The sequence below is a fragment of the Thermobia domestica genome, chromosome 13 (assembly GCF_964235325.1).
Source record: "Thermobia domestica chromosome 13, izTheDome1.hap1.1, whole genome shotgun sequence".
NCBI classification, from domain to species: domain Eukaryota; kingdom Metazoa; phylum Arthropoda; class Insecta; order Zygentoma; family Lepismatidae; genus Thermobia; species Thermobia domestica.
Genome location: NC_137466.1, coordinates 33,042,863 through 33,065,546, shown reverse-complemented (window position 1 = coordinate 33,065,546; position 22,684 = coordinate 33,042,863). Strand labels below are relative to the sequence as shown.

Sequence of the window (22,684 nt, the reverse complement as noted above, 5' to 3'; positions counted from 1 at the left end):
AAATTAGGGATTTTTGGGTTCGTTTATTAGCAGCTTAATATTCTTTTTCAACAGAGAGGCTGTATGAGACCTCTCTCGTCCTAAGGCGAGAACATTTACCATTTATTCTCAAGTATAGATGTGTTTCACAACCGTAGCTGATACGAGATGTATGTGTCAATCTTCAAGATAATAAGATCAGATAAATCCTTAATAAAAATACCGTGGCAAACTACCCGCTACCGTTTTTTAGATTAATGTCCCACGTTTATACTTTTAGGCTAAAGAAGACAAATGATTAATGAAAGTAAAACTACACTGTTAAAAATGATTTATTCAAAAATGAATACATTTTACTACTCAAAAAAAAAAAAAAAGAGTAAATTTGTCTCAATTTTGAGGAGAAAATAACTCAAAAAATGAGAATGAGGAAATTTAGTTGCATATTTGAGTCAGAGACTGGTTCTCAAAAACGAGTAATAATGTAGTCTTAAAAAATATTGTTTTATGATATAGATACATAATTGAATATCGTGAGATATAAAAGACAGTTTGCAAATGCAAGACTATGGAAAACAAGTACGAACAAGCTAACATAAGAGCACAAAAGTCCTTTATAATCCTGAACTATATGTTCTCATTCTGGCTGATGGAGGAACTACTTAGCGGATGGATAAAGAGAAAGTTAGAAGGAACATGGTTGAGAAGTGTTGTTTACCAACATAAAGGATTTCGCAGGTAAGTACTGCTAGCAACATGAATTTAGTTTTAAGTGTGAATGCAACATTGCTTGTGTGCAGGGCCGGCGAGAGGGGAGGGCAGGAGGGGCCAGAGCCCTGGGGCCCAGGGCCCTAAAGGGGGCCCGGCGGCCGAGGATAAAGAATTACTAAATGTTGTATATTCTTGCTCAGTTCGCTTCCAATCAGTGCGCTCTTTGTGTAACAATTTTTGTGTACTGTGGTCTTGCAAAGAAATGACAGGTGACCAGATCCAAGAATAAGCAGCTGCACTAGTCCAGCGATACCCAAAAGATTTAGGAGATGATCTTTCTGATGCACTGCATAGCCTGAAATTAATATATTCGGCTAATTGTGGTGAGAAAACGCTTTCACCATGGGATCTCCTAAATAACATCAAAACTTTGAATCTAGAAACTTTATTTCCAAATCTGACAGTGACCCTTTGTATATTCGCCACAATCCCTGCTACTGTTGCTAGTGCAGAGCGCTCTTTCTCTCTGTTAAATAGAGTAAAAAATGTTACGCTCTACAATGTGTCAAGACAGATTATCAAGCTTAGGCGTGTTGACAGTGGAGACAGAACTTGTCACGTGTACTAACCTGGATGCTATCATTGATGAATTCGTCCTGAAAAAGGCCAGAAAGGGAATTTTGTTGTAACTATACGTAGAAAAGGATACATCGTAACTGTAACAATTGTCTAGTAGTAATTCATTTACTCCTACAGACAATTACTATCAATATCACGATATTAATCACACTATAATTAATTTGAGCAATATTTCAATGAAATAACTAAATTAGACCTAATGCCTCATGTCTGTAGTTAAGGAAGACTAACTGCATAGTTTACTTCTATATAATTATTTATATCAACAATTTGTGCAAAGATATGCATAGTACAGGGTAGGTTGGATGGTTGAGAAAATTTACTTTCTCAACGTTTATTAACTATTTAATACGTTGTCTTTGCATTTCCTTCACAAATTATTTTGTTTTGAGCATTTGATTGAGCATTGGGGAAGAAATTTTGCTATTACAAATAGATAAGTTACTTTTTTCTGTATTTTGATACCATTGTATACTTATATATATAATTCATTTTAGTTTTGAAGCCTTCAAAAATCTTAGAACCAATAAGTGTAGGGTCTAAACAAAATCATACATAGTGAATTAATGAGTTTTTTTTTCAGCGAACAGTGAACATAGGCTAGGTTCAGAGTTCTTATTATTCATTTATTTGGAGATATAGCAATACTTTTTAACATGTAAATTAAACGCACTAATGGTCTAATAAAGAGTTCAAAATAAGTCTTAATGTTCATTTTAGTTTACCTCCGTCCAAAGTGGTAAGTACGTAAAATGTCATAAGGGAATATGTAAGGGGCCCCGGGATTGCTCAGCCCCGGGGCCCGCGACCGCTCTCGCCGGCCCTGCTTGTGTGCGATCATTGTAATCGATTGACGGTTAATCACGACAATCCATTATTTTCCTTCGAAAATCATGAGTAATGCTTCTAAGTACTGGTTCCCAGATAGAATGCCCGGATGCCTCACTCTATGCTTCTAGGCATTCTATATCTTAGACAAAGTTGTTGTGTTAATGATATGCGACTTTCCAATATATTCAGTAAATGGTTTCCTTTTATTTATTTATTTATTTATTTATTTATTTATTTATTTATTTATTTTATTTATTTATTTATTTTTATTTTTTTGTGAATTGGGGCGTGCAGGTTTACTTTTGGCGCTGCACTCTAAATAACTGTAATACAATTCTTTTAATAATTTCCTTCTTATTGTCCCCTAAAAGATTTGTGGTGGGTGACATGAAAAAACTCCCTTGCGGGAAGGTTCTAGATTACTGGTCCCCCATGTAGGTTAGTAGCTGGGTTGGTTTCTTTCTCTACTAAAGTTGATACATTTAATCCACACAGTATTGCCGAGCGAGCGTTAGCGAGTGAAGGCGGTTTAGAGCCCCGCAGGGCACTTTGTTTTCTGTCTTTATTATTGCTCAATGGGAAGGGGGACCAGTAATCTAGAACCTTGCCCTCACTTGCAGGCCCGTATCCACGCGGGGGTCTAGGGGGTCGGGCTCCTAAATTTTTACTGCCTGCCTAAAATGTTCACGGTAGGCTTGCAAATGAACTATAATATGGTTGGATTCCCCCCCCACACACACACATTTTTGGGCTGGCTACCGGCCTGCTCACTTGCAAAGATAAAATTTCAAGGGACCACCAGAAGTATTAGTTAAAAAATTGCAATTCCTTTACGATTGCCATATAAATACGGATTCCGTATCTGTTGCATAAAAGCTACAATGTAAAAAAAAAACACAGGCATTACTCGAGCAGACTGTTCTATCAAGTTTTGACACATTTCTTACATTCTCAGGTTGGGTTAAAGTTCTTTTTTTTTTTTTTTTTTTTTTTTAGCAGCACTAAATAAGAAGCTCCAGTACTACATACAGATTAACTTCAGAAGGGCTCGATGTAAATACAGTGTGGACGTTTGGCATAAACACGAACGAACTTGTGCTAGGTGGCAATAAAAGCATGAATGCTATCTAACCGAGTCAGTGCAGGACGAACCTAGTGGCACTGTTCGTAGGTTTCTTTAAGAAAATTTCCCTCGACTGACACAAACTTTGTTGTATGATTGACGTTTGCGTTTCGCGCAGGTTCTTCTTTTTCTTCAAATAAAATAGGATCTCCTTTTGGTAAGCGTGAGAAGTTTATTGAAGTTAATAAGAAAAATAGAAGTTACAAGTTCCACAACAAACAACTACAAAATCTCACTGACTGTTCTTTCAGTAAAATTATTAAAGTTCCACTTTAGATAAAGATTGGAAACACTAGATACGACGAAATACAAAACTATATGAATTCGAAGATGTATATATATATTGTTCCAAGATTCTAGTTACATGTAAAGACATATGTATATAGAACTAAGATACTATTTACTATTTAATTCTCGTCCCTAAGATACAGACCGCAGAACGAAAAATGATAATATGACAGTCTATCCCTGGAATGTGCCAAACATTGTATAGTCACTAGTATATAAAACTATCGTAAGCACAAAGATCGAATCATCACATGAGTTTAGGTCGACACGTGGACGCACGTGGAGACCTATCATACAGACTTTGAAACTGGACTTAGTAATCCATGCTCTCACTGCGTGATGTACACGCGCGTACATTATCATACTTCCTTGAAAAAGAAACCATTACAAAAGAGAGTATTTTGAAAGTACGTACACTATCATCACATATGTATGACCCTTCAGTGACCCTACATCCTGTTCTTGGCTGGCACATTATCAATAGCTTAAAGAATAAAGATTCGTCTTTTATACAATATTAACATTGACTTCAAAAATAATATAACAACTATAAAATACACTAACTTATAATCGAACCCCGATCCTTTATATACACTATATACAGTGACATTCCAGGTAAGTACTGCTAAGAGGGGAGGTGCATCGAAGGTGATAAACAAAATAAGAAAAAGAAAAAGAAAAAAAATAACAGTAAATATATGTTCATACAACACCTCCCTCCTTTTTTGAATTTTCATATCAAATTGCGAATTTGGTTGCGAATTTGGATACTGAAAATTCACAGTCTGATATGAAACATTAAAAAGATTTTTTTTTTTTTTTTACCTTTCCTTACGTAGATTAGGACTCTTCTTAGGGGGAACAGCTACCTGTAACTCATCTGTAATCTCAGTGAGTTGCTCAGCAATTTTTGACATGACTACAGGCTCAGTGGTATCTTGTTTTTGATTTATTTTGGTAATAATAAAAGGTTTAATGCATATTTGTTTACAACAACTATCATCATCAAAATACCTTTTGAAAAAGCGAAAACATTTACATCGGTAACAACAACAAAATAGTAATATTAGAGCTATCAGAACTGTACCAAAATATGAAAACCAAGAGAGATGAGTTACCTTTTCAGAATGAAGTAGTTTCCATTGTTCATCATCTATTTTCTTTTCTACTTCCTGAATTTTATGGCTTGCTACCTTTAAGTCACTAACCGAATTAATTACATGTTGAATAGGTAGGTTAATTTGCATATCTTCCAGGTATATATGAGAATTTAATATTTCACAACAATTATCAGTAAGATTTAATTTTGGAGTAAAGTCTTTACCTGTAACATTGGTTTCATACCATGTTTGTGTTTGGAGGATCGCCTTCAAACCATAAGCTTTACAATTATTATCTAGATGAATAATACCTGAATTTGTTAGAATTAAATCATAAGGTTCAAATCCATTACATAATATTGTCATTTTCTCTTCCTGTGGAGCAGCAAAAATCCACTCATTATTATTTAAGGTTACGAATATACAATGATCAATTTGTATCACATGTTTATTACAATCCATGGGAACATAATGAACATATTGTAATAATTTCATTTCACACTCTTGATTTATATGACTAGACAAGATAGGAAACGTTTGTTTACACAAAAACCAATCTTGTTTAAGAATCTTACATTTATTGAACTCAATTTCAGTCATTTTTGCGTAATATTGCTTAATTGAATCAACTAAAAGGTAAGGTTTTTCAGGTTGAATAAAAACAAATTTATTTGTTGTATTCTTTATTTTAGTGGGGAAGGGAGTTAACTTATATACTAGATAACGAATGGAATCTGTCAAAGGGAGACGAATTACATAGGCTAATATTCCATTATTGATAAACACATCTAAATTAATTATTTTCAATAACAAGTAACTATTCCTAGTACTTGTCCCAATTGGTAAAGATAACGCACTATGGAGGTCACTTTGACTAGCCTTCCAATGTTGGATTATTTGATAAGGAGTAATTATGTGAGGCTGTAATACACCTTTCTGTGCATTTAAAATTGCTTGCAAAACAATTTCATACTGATCCTTTAAATCTCTTAAATACCTTTCAACTTTTGCGATATGTTCATTTATTGTATACTTTAAATTTAAATCCAAAAATGCTTCATTTAAATGTCTCTCTCTTTTTGATATTTCTTTACTTATATGCTCTAAACCTTGACTCAAAATATTTTCGTTAGTCTCTACTGTGTGAAGAGTGTTATTAATACCTTGTAGGGTAGATTTAACAATAGTCATCTGCTCTTTACTCAATTTCAAGAAATCTAATTGTTCTTTTTCTAGTTTATTGATTTTCTGAGTGTAATAATTGGCATCTTCATCGTCCAAGGTGCCAAATAGAAATTTAGCAAGGTGACCAATACCATCTATTAACCCTCGTTTTCTTCTACTTTCTTGCGAAGAAATTTTTGTTACTTCTTTTATTATTTCCTTAACCTCTTTGATATCAGATACCTTAGTCAAAACTTGATTTACGAACACTGTAGCACAACTTGTTTTATTTGATTTTACCACTGAGTGTCTACACAGGTTTTGTGTCCTATCTACGTAAGTTTCCAAATTACGAAAGCTTATATCTAGCTTAGTTAAGTTAACGTAAGAGACCAATTGCCAGTAAGTATTATATAACTGAACCTCTCCTAAAGAGTCATAATAAATACCTGCCGTATTTTCAAATTTCTTTATGCGTGCTCCAAGCTCTAGACTACTACATATAAGAGAAACCAGTAGAATAGCTTTAAGTCCTATCATTTTGAACAATCCTGTAAATATAGAAACGTTATTTTACTTTCCTTACTTTTTTTTTTTTTTTTTTTTTTTTTTTTACAAGATAACATGAAGAATTTGAGTTACTTAATAATACATCTTTAATCTATTGGCATGCACAGTCATCTCTTGTTTGCCAACCTTTAAGGTACAGTTTACACCTTTTGTTCGAATTATATCGTACGGTCCGCGCCAGAGACTGTCAAGTTTCTTTGATCTGCCGCGGCGGACTGACTCATCATATAATAACACTTTATCTCCTTTCTGAAAAATGCATTCGTTTTCGTTTCTATCATAATATTCTTTACTTTTCTCCTTTTTGTCAATGAGGTTTGCTCTAGCTAATCCGTGCATCTCCTGCAATTTGTGTCTCAACTGTTTTACATAGTCATCGTAATTGTATACAACTTCAGAGGGTTTTCTTTGTAATACACCTGGTACATTTACAGGTTTCCCGAATAACAGTTCGAAGGGAGTATATTGAGTGGAACTATGAGGAGTGGTATTATAACAGAAAGTAGCATATGATGCTAATTCGTCCCAATTATTCTGATTTTCTGCCACATAACATCGCAAGAAAAATTTTAAAGACTGATGGAATTTTTCTATACCACCATTCGATGCCGGATGGTATGGGGTTGTATGTAGTTTTTCTATTTGTAACAATTTACAAATACGCGTGAAGACATCGCTTAAGAAATTACTTCCGCAATCAGACAATATACTGTGTGGAATGCCAAATTTTAGCACTACATTCTCGACAAAGGCTTTGCTGATTGTATCAGCATCTTGAGAAGGGATGGGAATTGCAATAACAAATTTTGAAAGGTTGTCTTGTACAGTCAATAAATATTTGTTTCTGTGTTCTAAAGTTTCTGGGAGAGGCCCGACTAAATCTAAAGAGACCTTTTCAAAAACTGTACTGGGCGTGTCAGTTATTACCATCTTCATTTTTACCTTTTGTTGTGTGTTCCTATTCTTTTGACATATTTCACACCCTTTTATGTAATCTTCAACATCTTCCTTCAGTTTTGGCCATTCTTTAATGTCAATATTATTTAAAGAAAGGTACTTTCTAATCTTTTCATAACACCTATTCATTCCTATATGTCCACCTAGAATTTGAGTATGAAACTCTTCTAAAATTTTGTTTTTCGTTTCTAAGTCTAAAGCTTCAGCCTTTTCTTTCTGTTGTGAATCACAATTTGATACCCTATCTTCTTCTTCAATAACATCTAAAGAATACATTCGTGACAAGGCGTCAGAATTTGTATTTAAGCTTCCTTTCTTATACACAATTTCGTATTGATATTCCTCTAAAAGTATTCTCCATTTCAAAAGTCTAGATGTCGGATTTTGTACTCTAAAAACCCACGTTAGTGGCTTGCAATCTGTGACAAAAGTTACTTTTGTTCCGTAAATGTACGGTCTAAAAACTTTGCTAGCCCACACTAGAGCCGCCAGTTCCCGTTCAGTCGCTGAGTACGATCTCTCTGCTTTATTGAAAACTCTACTAGCATACGCAATTGGAAGATCTTTGTTTATTTCACCCTGTGAGAGAATAGCTCCGCAGGCAAATGCCGAAGCATCCGATGTGATTATAAAAGGCTTTTTAAAATCAGGATACTGCAAAATTGGAGGAGTTGTCAATTTCTCTTTAAGAGAATCAAATGCAACTTGTTGTTTGACTCCCCAAGAAAACTGGACCTTTTCTTTTAATAAGGACGTTAAGGGTAAAGCAATTTTACTGTAGTCTTTTAGAAATTTCCTATAATATCCAGTAAGTCCTAGAAATCCCTTAATTTGTTTCTTATTCTGAGGAACAGGAAAGTTCTGAACTTTCTCCACTAATCTTGGATCTGGTTTTACTCCGTTAGGTGTAATGACATGTCCTAAGTATGTTAATTCTGGCTTCAAAAATTCAGTCTTATCTACACTTAACTGCAAATTGCTTTTGCGAAATCTTTGCAAAATCTCACGTAATCTACTATTATGCTCTTCTAAAGAACTAGAGAAGACCACTAAATCATCCAGGTAGATGAAACAACTCGTACCTGTCAGCCCTGCTAACACTGTATTCATCAATCTTTGAAAAGTGGCCGGTGCTGTCGCCAGACCGAAAGCAAGTCGCTTGAATTGATAATGATTTTCAGGTGTACTGAACGCAGTTATAGGTCTATCCTTTTCCCTAATATAGCATTGATGGTACCCGCTATGGAGATCTAAACTGGAAAAGTAACGCGCATTGGCTAAATTACTCAAAATGTCGTCTATGTTAGGTAACGGAAAGGATGAATGGACACATAGATCATTGACAGATCGATAATCGACTATTAGTCTATATTTCTGTTTTCCTGATGCATCGAGTTTCTTTGGAATAAGGAAAATAGAACTGTTCCAAGGAGAAGTTGACACTTCTATAATGTCTTGCTTTAACAACTCTTCTATTTGTCTATTTAATTCTTCCTTATGACATTCTGGCACTCGGTAATTCTTTTTGTTAACAATTTTGCCTACATGTTTGGGATCAATAATAATTTCATGTTCAAGAACATTTGTAGCAGTTAGTTTGTCTCCTGGTAGAAAGAAAACATCATTGAATTCATCACAAAGTTCAAGTATACTTTCTTTTTCTTTGGGTGGTAAATGACCTAGCCTTAATAGCTTATGAAGCAATTTTAAACGTTCAGTTAAACTTTCTGAATTTGACTTTTGTGGAACCCTGTCTTTTTCACACTGAATATTTAAAACATGGTTTTCTTCTAATTTCTCTAAGTCTATCGGATCTAAAGTAATATTCTCTACTGAAGAATTCACATTTAACACACTAGCTATACATTTATTTTCTTTCGCTACTGTCAAACAAGAAGAAAGAAAAACACCCGGTTTAATCTCTCGTTTTTCTACAATTCCAATTCCTGTGCTGTTTGTGGGAACAAAAACTAACTTCTCGCATCGAGCTGGAATACTATATGTCAACGGTAGTATAAGCTTATCGCTGCCCTTAAGGTCAAGTTTCTGGCAAGCATGTGTTGACAAGGGAGGAGGAGGAGGAGGAGGATGGAATTCTAACAAACAATTTTTTTGTTTCAAAAAATCACGTCCAAGAATGTGTCTGCCTTCTGATAAGCATCCTTCAGAAATAACATGAAATTTATGTGAGAATTCTACTCCTTTTATCACTAACGTTAGATAAATAGTACCTAGTGACCTAGTTTTAACATTGTTTAATCCTTTCAATGTCACAGTTTGTGTTGTATCAATATTCTTTCTAAAACTGCATGGAAGTGCATGGATTTGCCAAAGACTTAAATCACTGCCTGTATCTAAGAGAAAAGTTGCATCAACATGCAATTCTTTAATGAATGCCGTAATAATACCTTCTTCTTGATTTGTTACTATGCAACCCTTCGTGTTATCTGAGATGCAAACAGGTTGCTTATTTACATCCATTTGCGGTTTCCCTGACCATTACAACTTGAGCACATCTGACTACTGCAGGCTTTTACATCATTAAAATGCAGAGAACTTTGTTCTTTATCACAAATTCTCGCATTTCCACTAGTATTTACCCTACTAGTATTTCCACTAGTATTTATCTTACTAGCAACATGCAAACAATTGCTATAACCTTCCGTGCCTCGCGCGGCGCTCTCGGAAAAATTACAATTAACCCCTCCTGTGCCTCTCGCGGCGATCTCAGGAGAATTTCCATTAACACATCCTGTGCCTCTCGCGGCGATCTCAGGAGAATTTCCATTAACACATCCTGTGCCTCTCGCGGCGATCTCAGGACAAATTTCACAAACGTGTACCGTTTTCATAAACTGATTAGAAGAATTTCCTCTTTCCTTTCTTTTCTGTAATTTGCATTGAGCTTTGGTGTGACCAGGCTTATGGCATAGGTAACATACTAATTCTTTCTTTTGAGCTTTCTTACTATTTACATTTGAAAAGGGGAGAGAAGTGTGGGAAGTGATCTGGGTTTCTTCTTCTAGAACGAGTTCGATAATATATCCTAAGGATGTATCATCATCGCTTTTAGATCGTACAATCATCTGAATTCTGTCATTTGTTAGCCCCTGAATAAAACTTGCTTTAGCTAAAATTTCAACAAGTGCTATAGCTCCTGGCAATTTAGATGCATCTATAACACGAGCAACGGCTTCGCGTAATTGACTTTGAAGAGTATCTACTTTACTTGCCCATGAAGCAATTGAATCAGTTTTGGTTTGTCTAGCACTAAAAAGCTGGCATGCATAAAAATCAATAGTTCGTCTAATGGAATAATTTTCTATTAATATTTGTTTAACAGCTTCCCACGTAGTAGTGGTTTTTCTAACTAATAACTTAGATCTAGCATCCCCAGTTATTTTTGCTTTAACAAATTTCAAAAGTGTACTATGCTTAGCTGGGTCAACCAATTCAAAAGCAGCGTCTACATTAGACAGAAATTCTTCTAATGCTTCTCTTTTTCCCGAAAATGGTACCGAAATTAACTTTAGTGCTTCTGACACACTACAATACTCTACTTCTGTATCAGAAGAATCAGCACTACCACTGGTAGCCATTGGCAATTAGTACTTACGTTAAACTATACAATTTAAATTTACAAAAATTTTGTTAGCGACAATACCTTTCTTACACCTTCTGTTTTGCCAAGTATTCCCAAGATTAAACGAATGAAATATTTTAATCCTTCCCTAGAGGAACGGTGAATACTAAAGCCTTCTATCCTAGACTGTTCTTGTCTTGATTTTACGTTATTCACTTCACAAGTAAACAACAACCGCGGTAACCAAAGAACAAATCTTTTCTATCTCCAGGCGTAACACTTTCAAATTTTGGAAGTTCAAACAAGCAATGAAAATTGTAACCCACCTTGAATTTCCTGTGATGGGGGGTGCTGCTGGCGTCGATCCTGGTACTTTCCTGATGTTGGTTTAAAGATGAGGCCTCTGGATTTCCACAAGATCTCCGCTTGGAATGTTGCTCAATTGGGACCAGCCACACTTGAGAATGGTACTGCTTACTGGATCTCTGGAACTGGTTGCAATAAAACTGGAACACTGGAACGGTGTGTACGCCGAGGTATCCGCTACACCTAGTACAGGCAAGCTTCTTGCACTCACAGTAAAAAAGGTGTTGTCGACGAAGTGCGGTCTGTATCTGGACGTAACGATATTTTAAAACGTATCAGCTTCGTGTCGAAGAACGAACTCTGACTACAATGATGAATGTTCAACTTGGTAACTGTGGAACGTGCACTGGAATCGAACTTCGAGTACTTCGGTTGAGATCCTGCCTAGCTGCCACCACTTTATTTTCCTGTTGTATGATTGACGTTTGCGTTTCGCGCAGGTTCTTCTTTTTCTTCAAATAAAATAGGATCTCCTTTTGGTAAGCGTGAGAAGTTTATTGAAGTTAATAAGAAAAATAGAAGTTACAAGTTCCACAACAAACAACTACAAAATCTCACTGACTGTTCTTTCAGTAAAATTATTAAAGTTCCACTTTAGATAAAGATTGGAAACACTAGATACGACGAAATACAAAACTATATGAATTCGAAGATGTATATATATATTGTTCCAAGATTCTAGTTACATGTAAAGACATATGTATATAGAACTAAGATACTATTTACTATTTAATTCTCGTCCCTAAGATACAGACCGCAGAACGAAAAATGATAATATGACAGTCTATCCCTGGAATGTGCCAAACATTGTATAGTCACTAGTATATAAAACTATCGTAAGCACAAAGATCGAATCATCACATGAGTTTAGGTCGACACGTGGACGCACGTGGAGACCTATCATACAGACTTTGAAACTGGACTTAGTAATCCATGCTCTCACTGCGTGATGTACACGCGCGTACATTATCATACTTCCTTGAAAAAGAAACCATTACAAAAGAGAGTATTTTGAAAGTACGTACACTATCATCACATATGTATGACCCTTCAGTGACCCTACATCCTGTTCTTGGCTGGCACATTATCAATAGCTTAAAGAATAAAGATTCGTCTTTTATACAATATTAACATTGACTTCAAAAATAATATAACAACTATAAAATACACTAACTTATAATCGAACCCCGATCCTTTATATACACTATATACAGTGACATTCCAGGTAAGTACTGCTAAGAGGGGAGGTGCATCGAAGGTGATAAACAAAATAAGAAAAAGAAAAAGAAAAAAAATAACAGTAAATATATGTTCATACAACAACTTTTCACTTTATCAAATTTTCCGTTGTTTGTTGAGTGTCCAATACGTATGACAGAAGTTATGTAATAATTTTAATTTAGCTATATTAAGGGAACTACCACCAGTGGCGTCATTTAGGGGGCAGGGAGAGGTAATTGCACCCCCTGAGATTGAGATTTATATAGATTTTTTGAGTAGAATAGTAGTCAGTGAAAAACGGAAAATTTTCTTATATCAAGGGGTCTTGCCCTCCCACAAGCAAAATCTGAAATGACGCTTCTGCTACCAACCACATTTGTTTTATTCATTTACTTTTACCTTCTATTTTTACGTTTACGTTAGTTTTTTTTTTTTTTTTTTTTTGGGCAAAAGTATACACACAGCCAACAAAATGAAATATAGTGAAATCTTTCAGTTTAACATCCCATGATTATGCCTTTAGATTAAGGACCTCGTCAAAATCCACGAACACAATGTTGTTTATCACAAGCTTGCTTGGGTGAAAATCGTACCAAGGAAACCATGCACCTCAGGTAAGCGCTCCCCACTGAGCCACCGTGCACCCCACCAGCTAATAATGGGTGCAAATTATGCTACTTGCAGCACACACAAACTATTGCAATTGTATTGATTTATTTCTGAATAACAAAGAACAATTTAAGTAGTGATGTTCGTTAATCAGTCAACTAGAGAATTCCCCTGAATTTTTCACGTTTTATCGAAAGATTCCCTTTTTTTCTTTTTGCTAAATTTACCTATGAAATTTCCCTAGACTAGGGAACTTTCCCTCAAACTACGAACACTACGGTGGCTGTTTCAGCTGAATTACTTATTGTTTAACACGGGTGTTGGTTTCGTTACTCATCGGGAAGTGTAGGAGCCTGAAAAATGAAGGTATGCGAGTTGCACAGAAGGTTAGTTTTTTCGAGTTTCATATCAATTCCTTCATTGTACCTATTTTTGTATTATTATTCATACGTCTCATCCATCACTGTCTCCCTTTACCGTCTGGTTAGATTCTTTGGCTTCGTGCAGTTCAACCTGGTTAATGTTTTGTCCGTACAATGCTGGGACTTTATACTGGTACATTTCAGTCAGGATATGAATCTGACAGTACAGTGCTTTTGAATCCGTCTTACCAAGGGCCGAGGTGGTGCATAGTGTTCTTCGTTCGATCCCAACTTCCGCCAAGTGAACTTTGTAGTAGACAAACACCGTGTGCGTGGGTTTTCTCGGAGTTCTCCCGTTTCCTCACACTTCTCCATTCCCCCATTTCCTTTATTTCTCAAGTGACAAATTCATCTCTCATTCCCCCTGCGTACATATGAAAGAAAAGCACGTTGTTTAAGGGATACAGCTTTTTTTTTTATATTCAACTACTACCTTCGTTTTCCCTGTAATGGAATCTACAATTAAAAATCTGCCTTGACAAGATTCAATACTTATGACTATTATGTACTATTCTACTCCTCCCCCCCGCAATTTCCTTGTACACGCCCCTGGATGGAAAAGGACTAGTCCCCAAAATCCAAGTCTATCAATCAATATCATATTTAGTTATTACTTCAATTAAACAAAAGTAGGCTTCGGAAGAAACCAATAAACTTCTGATTTTCTTTCCCTTCAAAATAAGAAATAACCATTCTCATATACAGCTTTACAAAACATACGACCTCATTGTTTCGGGACTTCGGCCTTCAAGACTTCAACCTCTGTAGCATACAGAGTATAAATGTAAGGCATTATACTGAAACTTTGATTTCATTTGTTTCATTTGAATGTTTGCAACGATATGATTTGGCAGGGTTTTTCATAGTAACGAAATACTTCTGGCATTTATCTTTTATTCTGTCTTTTATAGTAGTCAGTATTCTAATCCAAACAATTTCGGTAGCCCCTACTACCTTCCTCATTAGAGTTGAGAATTTTACAAGCAAAGCATACATGCAAAACTCTACGATGACATCGTGAGAGGTGTAATATTTTCCATGTGAGTTATTCGTGCAACTGAGAAGGTAGCAAGCGCTACCGAAATGCCACTAATATAATACTCAATACTAAAGAACACGAAGTAAACTGAAAATATTTCGAGGTTTTGAAGAACAGGTTTACACGTTTAGCTCGAAAGTTTAGTCTTATTTCAGTGTTTTTTATCAGATACCAAATTAATATAAAACTAAATGTTATTAGGTAAAAATTTATCATACTAATTTCGGGAATATCTAACTTATTAGTTGTACGTACAACCAGTAACAGCACGATCTGCCTGGTTTTATCATAGTTTACTTTGCCTGAACAAGAGTCTAATTGCTACTTCACATTATTCATGTATGCGCATTTCTAACATTGCAGTAAAACATTATGACAATGAACTACTTTGGAACTTCATGACTAGAAAAAGGTAAAATATATTATTTAATAGAATATATTTGTATAACAATTAAATCTTTATATTTCAGATGGATGCTGAATTTAAAAATTTGTTCGGCGCGACAGAGTCTGTTTTCAATGTCATCTGTTTGGCAGTGATAATTTTCTTTAAGGTTTCGCTAGAGAAAGTTCTTGGTGAGTAAGATCAAGTTTTCGTGTATATTTATCATATTTCAGGTTGCATGTATAAATATATACACAAGAGTCTATTTGTCATCAACACAACCCTACTTCTGGCAAAGCACCCATTTGTTTTTTTTTTCTTTCTTTACATTATCTTTTTATAGTGTCTATTCACAAACATTGTTTTATTGTTATAATTCAATCGCAGCAAATAGTAGCTTTTATATGCTTTACTTTGAGAAGTAAAAATAAGTCAGTATTTTGAAACACATAATACCTTTTAAATAAACGTACATGAACTCAAAATTGCACATCTTTGGCTTATTATCTTCACGTCTTAAGACAGTGATGGGCAAAGCATGGCCCGCGGATTAGATGTAGCTCCTTAAACGTTTCCACCCAGCCCACGACGTGATTCATTACCTGACGAATATAACTTCACTTCTGAGAATCAGTGGATTATACTTCCAGCCAAATTATGAGAAATGTTTAAAAATACATTCACAATACCATTTATCACATTCCCCTTCATGATCTTTCGAGTATTAATAGAGCTTGGTTTTACAAGTGATACAATCACTGTTTTTTTTTTTTTAATTATATTGGCCCACCTATATTTTTTTTCGTTTTTCTTTAGCCTGCGGCCCAAAATGTTTCCCCATCATTGTGCTAAGGAATATAACAATTGTCTAGGGCTTTAGAAAGCAGTACACTTTAAGTAAAACCTTATTTCAACTCATGGACGTAGTTTTTGAATAATTTAGTGTGATTCACATTGTACTTCAAAAAATATTTTGGCAGACAATAGCAATATCTACTAATTCCAAACATTATTATATACTGACTTAGTCATATTTTCTCTCTATAGCAATCAATTGCGTACTACATTTGCTTCCATTTCTACTACCACAAGGTGTAACCATACGTAAGAAAGGAGCTAAAATAGTAAGGAGAAGGCCGGCATCTTACAGGAGCCACGAATATGTCATTGCAGAGCTACAAGTAGGTCGTGTCAGGCGTTTCATTGGACACATAATTTTTGTATACCTTCCTGATTAGGAATATGTCCATTATCGTTCAATTGTAGTCATAGTTTCATAATTACAGAGTTAATACATTTACTTTCCAGGTTATACGTTTTGGAAATATCTTAATAGAAGGATGGTTTTATAAATAATTTGATTTGCATACTAATGGATGGTTCTAACGTCATCTGTATATGTAGCAGGGTTGGCAAAAACCATAGCTTTTATTGAAAAAAACAAAAAAACGGGTTTTTTGGTTTAAACCAGGTTTATTTGGTTTAAATAATTTGATCTATATATTCATATCATATATGGACAGAAATAAGTTTGTTTCGCCTTGATGTTATTATGCAACAGCCGGGTTATGCTGGAAGGGGTCACATAAGCTTAAAGCGGAATAAAAACTGCTTCTCGAGTTACATCCGAGAAAAAATGTCCTCCATTTGTACTCGGAACCAGGACTAATTGGCCACAAATACGATATGTCTGCCGACTCACTCACGAAGGAATCCTGATAAAAATACGTTGTACTGATCTTTACATGCTTCTTAATATAGCTCTCAAGAGTCATTTCAGAAGGACAAAAAGATAAACAGTGCACAAGTGAAACCATTATACTGAATTACATATGGACAATTTCAAAGTACTACGGAGTACAGAAGAACTAATTTAATTCAAGTTAGTTAACAACGACTTTTATTGGTCCAAATTAAAGAAATACAACGACTTAATTTGCATATCACAAAGATACGAATTATTTGAGTCCACTTTGGCTCAGACTCATTTATACATAAATAGATATCGAAGATACTTCTCATTTCACTAAATGCCTCTCGTGGGGTCTGTATGACGCTCCCCCCCCCCACACACACAAAGTACGGCATTTCGATGTATTTTATCAATAGTAAACAAAACAATATTTAGAATGTTTCTTTGATTGCAATTACATAACAATAATAACTACAAAAAAATCACAAAACAAACATTTATATACTTACATAAAAAAAAAGTTGCTTTTGTAGTATAATCTTTTTGAGTAATGAATGGGGAATTTAGGTCTGAATATAATACGAATAATATACGGGAGTGAAACGTGATAACCCACAAATGTGTGTTCATCAAGATTTTACAAACACTTACACTTTTACGAACATTTTCGTTTTTTGGTTTAAACCAGTTGGTTTTTTTGAAAAAACCAGCTGCTTTAAACATTGGTTTAAACAATGTTTTAAACCAGCCAACCCTGATATGTAGTCATTAAGTTTCCTTTTTGTGAATAAAGAATCTGTATTCTCAAGCAGTGGCGTAACTAACAGGCTCCCGGTATTTAAGTTTCGGAGTATAACTTTATAATGTTTGGATGTTAAAAGCACTTTGCAGAGTTCCTCCGTGGCTAAGCGGTTAGCGTACGCGCTCTTGGCGCGGGAGACCCGGGTTCGATTCCCGGCGAGAGCTCATGTGGTTCGGATTCCACGTTAATCAGTAGGTCCACGTCTCACATAGCATCGCTGCTGAAAGGGACGCTAAACTGAAATTCAACTCCATTCAAAAGCACTTTGCAGGTTTCATATTACTGCAAGAGTACTCTACTTAGAGGAAAAAGAAATCACGGAACCAGCTATAATAGATTTAGTGAATTCTACTCGGAAAATGTATCGCCTTTTGTTGCAACAACTAACAAGTTTCCGATGAGTAGTGAAGAACAAACAATTTAGTGAAATTTTAACTTGGAATTAATTAGCCAATTATTTAGTCGTAGATAACTTCCTATGTTAGTAGTGTTCTGGATTTGTGTACTTCTTTGCAACTGTATCTCACTGTCCCTCTGACGAAGCCAATCCTGAGCGATCATTCAGTACACTAAAAGCCATCAAACTTTATATTCGTAGAACAAGGTCGAAGATGAAATTGAGCTCAGCCCCGTAACTTGGGCTTTTTCTTGGAAGACCAAACATTAATTAGACCTCCTAAAATATGTCAAGTTGAGGCCCCCTAGAATAATGATGGCATTTGAAGTGAAATCCTTACTAAACGTGTTCGATACTTCTTGGGGCGCCAGTTGATGGTTTACTAAACTAAGATCCAAATTACATATATGCTACATCTTAAAGGAATGTATTTCGTTCAGATAGTGGGGCAGCAGAAACATCTTAAATTATTTGCAATGCTTTTTAAAATAGTACGGTGCTTCACAAGTTAACTAAATGAGACAATATGTTGAAAGCCTTACTAAATATATATTTTGTCTGGGGCTCTAATAGGACACATTTTACTGAATGAGGCTCGGAACACATTTTCGTTTCATTTTTTTTTTCCTGTTATGTGGTAAACCTATTCCAAGCTTTATTTATAAGTTCCTGTTCATATCACATCATACAAAGCCACAAAGTTTTAACTCAAATGAATCCTATCAAACAACTGGAAGCTTAATTGGGGGGCAGTTTCCCCATTCCCCCGCAAAAGTTACGGCATTGGTTGAGCCCTTTGTCAATCCTGAGCACTGAAAGCGAAGAATGGCACCACGTTGATATTGAGAAAGTAGTCAGCGAATTACTCTCCGAAAAAAAAAAAAAACGCCGGTTTAGAAATATGTGAGCAAGTTCCACAAGTTTTGACGAGTTTTCATATGTTAGTTGTAATGTGAACGTTAGGAAGAAATTATTTCTGCTCTTGCCTTTGAGGTGAGCGGTCCCAGGTTCGACTCCTGGTGGGGACACTCGGCCGAAAGAGTGTAACAGCTTTTTCAGACCTGCCATCTTGAGTGAAGTCTTTCTTGGGTTTCGTTCATTCATACCATTCAAATGCCGGGATGGAGGTACCTAATATAATGGTCCCAGGCTGCTTCCTCCCTTTCCCAATCCTTTCTTCCTTCCCTTTCATCGTACAGTGGGCTCGCTGAGGGACGTCATCCTTCATACGGGATGGGCTAACGTGGCCTTAGATGCCGACAGCCCAGAAATCTAATTCCTAATTCCTAGAAATTATTTCTTTTAAGAAACTTTTTAGTCCCATGTAATTGCTTAATAATAATAATAATAATAATAATAATAATGTGCAATTTTTGTATATTAGCAAGTAATGTCTGACTAGATGGAAAAATAACTCTACTACTGTATAAATTGTACGTGTGCCATGAACGTAGAAACAGGAAGAGCCCTTTGGCATTTTCGCGGGTGGAGGGGGGCATGCATTCTTAGTTACGCTACTGTTCTCAAAGCATTCTAGTAATTGGTTTAACAATTGCTAAAAAAGTAGAAATCGAATAACGGTGAAATTTTATATAAATTAGAATTTGTGGTGTGATTCATTGTTTCTTTCTTTCTTTTTTTTCCTGGAAGGGAAACAGTGAAGGAAACTGATAAGAGGATTTTACTTATGTTGGTGACTCATAGCCTTTCTTAAAACGGTTCGACTTTGAGTAAATGTATTAGGTGTGGCAGAACAAGTATTGATTCAGGAAGCTCTGCTAAAAGACGCCACTTATGTTTTTTTTTTTTTTCGTCACACATAAGCAGAAATGACTGATTTCCAGGTTTGTTGTTTCCTTGTCTTGCATAGATGAAACAGATCGAAATGTTTTTGGTTACCTTTCAATTTCCTTATTTATTATAATCTTATTTCAATTAATATTAATCCTTCCAGAACGTGACAACCCTACTATTATTATAAAGATAGCCATAGACGAGTCAGGTCTTAAGTCTTTCATTTGATGTTTATTAGGATGACGCAAGTGGGATATATATAATATTGTAGTGTTAGTACCATAGGTGTTCATTTTACTCCAACCTCACTCACCTTCATTCTCACAGTGAATTGGCCCTCGCCCTCACCTTCGAAGAGAGTTGACCATCGCCCTCGCCTTCGTGTTGGGAATTTGTCCTCGCTCTAGCCCTGACAGTGACAGTTGACCCTCGCCCTCGCTGTCCAAGCTTGTCATTGTCCTCGCGTCATTATTGTTGAGAGAATTTGAGGGTGAGGATGCCCTCGAGACTGCCATCCTCGCAAGGGTAAACACCTCTGGCTAAGTACGTCCGTTACACCGCTCAATAACTCTTCAACAAAAGATAATTTTAAAATTGTTTTCTGGAATCAACAGCTAGATAATTATCTCGAAGGAGTTCGTTAATGGATGTGATCCACCTACTTGTAGTGATAGAAATAAACCATTTCCGGTTAACGTTGATCACTATAGAGCATAGACAGTAATCTCACATTGTATATTTTTTAATCGATTAAGCGTCCCCAGAATATATTCCATTTCCACTCTAATCACTCTGCTAAAACACTAAATGGTAGATCTACTACAACTTCTGGTTTCAATATTAATTGAAGAAATATTGCGTAATTCTCTTTACTGTCTTTACCAGAGTCTATATTATCGTATTTCAATTGATACTAATTCAAATTAGAACGTAGCAACACTATTATTATTCGAGATATCGCCATACACGAATAAGATTTATAAGTATTTCATTTTATTTTTATTTCTATTGTCACTAATTACACAATCTCTTTGTTTCCAGGGAGATGAAGGCATAGACACATTTATAGCAAATGAAAAACTTCTGGGAGGATCTCGAACATAGCCCACGTTGATATTGAGAAAGTAGTCAGCGAATTACTCTCCGAAAAAAAAAATACGCCGGTTTAGAAATATGTGAGCAAGTTCTACAAGTTTTGACGAGTTTTCATATGTTAGTTGTAATGTGAACGTTAGGAAGAAATTATTTGATTAAATGTTGGAATTGGCACTGAATTGGCAGTCAACACAGACTGTTTTCCAACGAATGCATACATCTGTCATAGTACTTTGTAGGCATATTCAGAGGGTTCATGTATCCTCATTGTCTTATGTAAGTTGTTATAAAAATTGTGCTCATGTATAGACTTAGTTTATTATTTGACAAATAAAAAATACAATGTACAAACATATTTTCCTTTAATCAAAATGAAACAAATATATATATATACATTTAAGTTTGTTTGTTTGTGTGTGTGTGTGTGTAACGTCGCATGATTATGTTTCAAGGCTAAAGGAGAAGGCAATGATAATGAAGTGATGCAATGAAGAAAGTAGGAGGAAACGAGAATACATCGAGAAAACCAGTGCACATAAAATTTGTCCACCATATCAGGCTTACTTGTTTAAAACTACGCAAACCAACATAATAAGTTACAAGGAGCTTGCGTGTTGATTAAATTAAAATTCTCATCTATGCTATTTATGGAAACAACAGGTCTCAGCATAAAAATGTAACCTTGCAGATTCAAAATTGAGTAAAAAATACTTTAACAATTAGATTATATTAGTATTCAAAAATAGGAATGGGAGTATTTATTCTGCTGCCTTGCAGGCACAGGGAAAGTTCCCCAAAATTACAAAGGTAGATGAATTTCACATTGCACTAAAAAATTTATAGTAAGTACGCCTTCTACACATTAATATTGATGTTAGACATTTTCATCTTCAAAGCTGGGAAATAGAAGTAATTTTTGAAGTACTCGTATTTTTTTCAAAAACTGATTTCTATTTTCCAACTTTTAAGAGGAAAATGTTTTAACTTCAATATTAATGTGTAGAAGGCGTACTTACTATAAATTGGCCAGTGCAATGTGAGAGTAATCTTCCTTTCTAGTTCCAGGAAACCTTCCCTGTGTCAGCAAGGCAGCAGAATAAGTAATTTTTTCTCATTTTTGAATACTAATAAAATCTCATTTTTGAGTACTTTTTTACTCATTTTTTTTAAAAAACCCTTCTTACTTTTGAGAAGAGTTTTTCTTAAATTTGAGAGGAAATATTCTCAATTTTTGAGAACGTGTGTTTCTCAATTTTGCGGCTATCTGAGCATTTCGAATACTTTTCTACTCACTTTTGAGTATACATGTTCTCAATTGTGAGGAGAGCATTACTAGTTTTTGAACAAAGAGTTTCTCAATGTTGATTACATTCATCTCATTTTACGGTTAACTTTCTCATTTTTGAGAAAATACGTTCTCGTTATTTTTGAGAAATAGCAGTTTCTCATTTTATTTAAGAATATTTTATCTCGCTTTTAAGAGAATTTTTACTCAAAAGTGAGTAAAATTTACTCAAATTTGAGTACATATTGTTCTTATATTTTGAACACCCACATATTCTCACTTTTGAGAACAATGTATTCGGAGCTATTCTGAGAACACAATGTTCTCAAATTTGAGTCAATTTTACTCATTTTTGAGTAAGTATTTTTAACAGTGTATTGTGAAATTAATTCTTTTGTGCTCCTCCATCGGAAATCGAACCCAGAAATGGAAAGGCACACGCATAATACAGATTTATGTTGTGTAACTTGTGTATAGTGTAACAATGAGAAAAGAAATTTCTCGTCTCATCTCGAAAATGAGACGAGAAGTGTTTTTAAATTGAGACGAGACAAAAAAAATTATAACAGTGGTCTACATATGAAAACTTTTTTTCTGCTGACTGAAATATTTGACTTGTTTTTTAAAAAAT

General features: G+C 35.1%; 1 protein-coding gene and 1 long non-coding RNA gene across 3 annotated transcripts; one reads left to right on the top strand and one right to left on the bottom strand.

The window, feature by feature from the left end:
- The first annotated feature begins 526 nt into the window (after positions 1-526).
- On the top strand, positions 527-21,093 carry LOC145669157 (uncharacterized). Of its 2 annotated transcripts, none has more exons than XR_014128152.1 (3): positions 527-717; positions 15,073-15,178; positions 20,715-21,093. It is a non-coding gene; the product is annotated as an uncharacterized LOC145669157 (long non-coding RNA). The 2 variants fall into 2 exon arrangements; XR_014128153.1 differs by lacking the exon at positions 20,715-21,093 and adding an exon at positions 16,035-16,688.
- LOC145668085 (uncharacterized) lies at positions 3,433-12,628 on the bottom strand. The gene is made up of 2 exons (XM_081735598.1): positions 11,272-12,628; positions 3,433-6,386 (listed from the first exon to the last, which is right to left on the bottom strand). Exon 2 carries the CDS (start codon positions 6,373-6,375, stop codon positions 4,393-4,395), a length of 1,983 nt encoding a protein of 660 aa, XP_081591724.1. The 5' UTR covers positions 6,376-6,386; positions 11,272-12,628; the 3' UTR covers positions 3,433-4,392.
- Positions 21,094-22,684: the final 1,591 nt, after the last annotated feature.

What these genes read in the sequence shown, in the direction of transcription:
- LOC145668085 (XM_081735598.1), bottom strand. Translation starts at nt 6,375, where the DNA reads ATGATAGGACTTAAAGCTATTCTACTGGTTTCTCTTATATGTAGTAGT.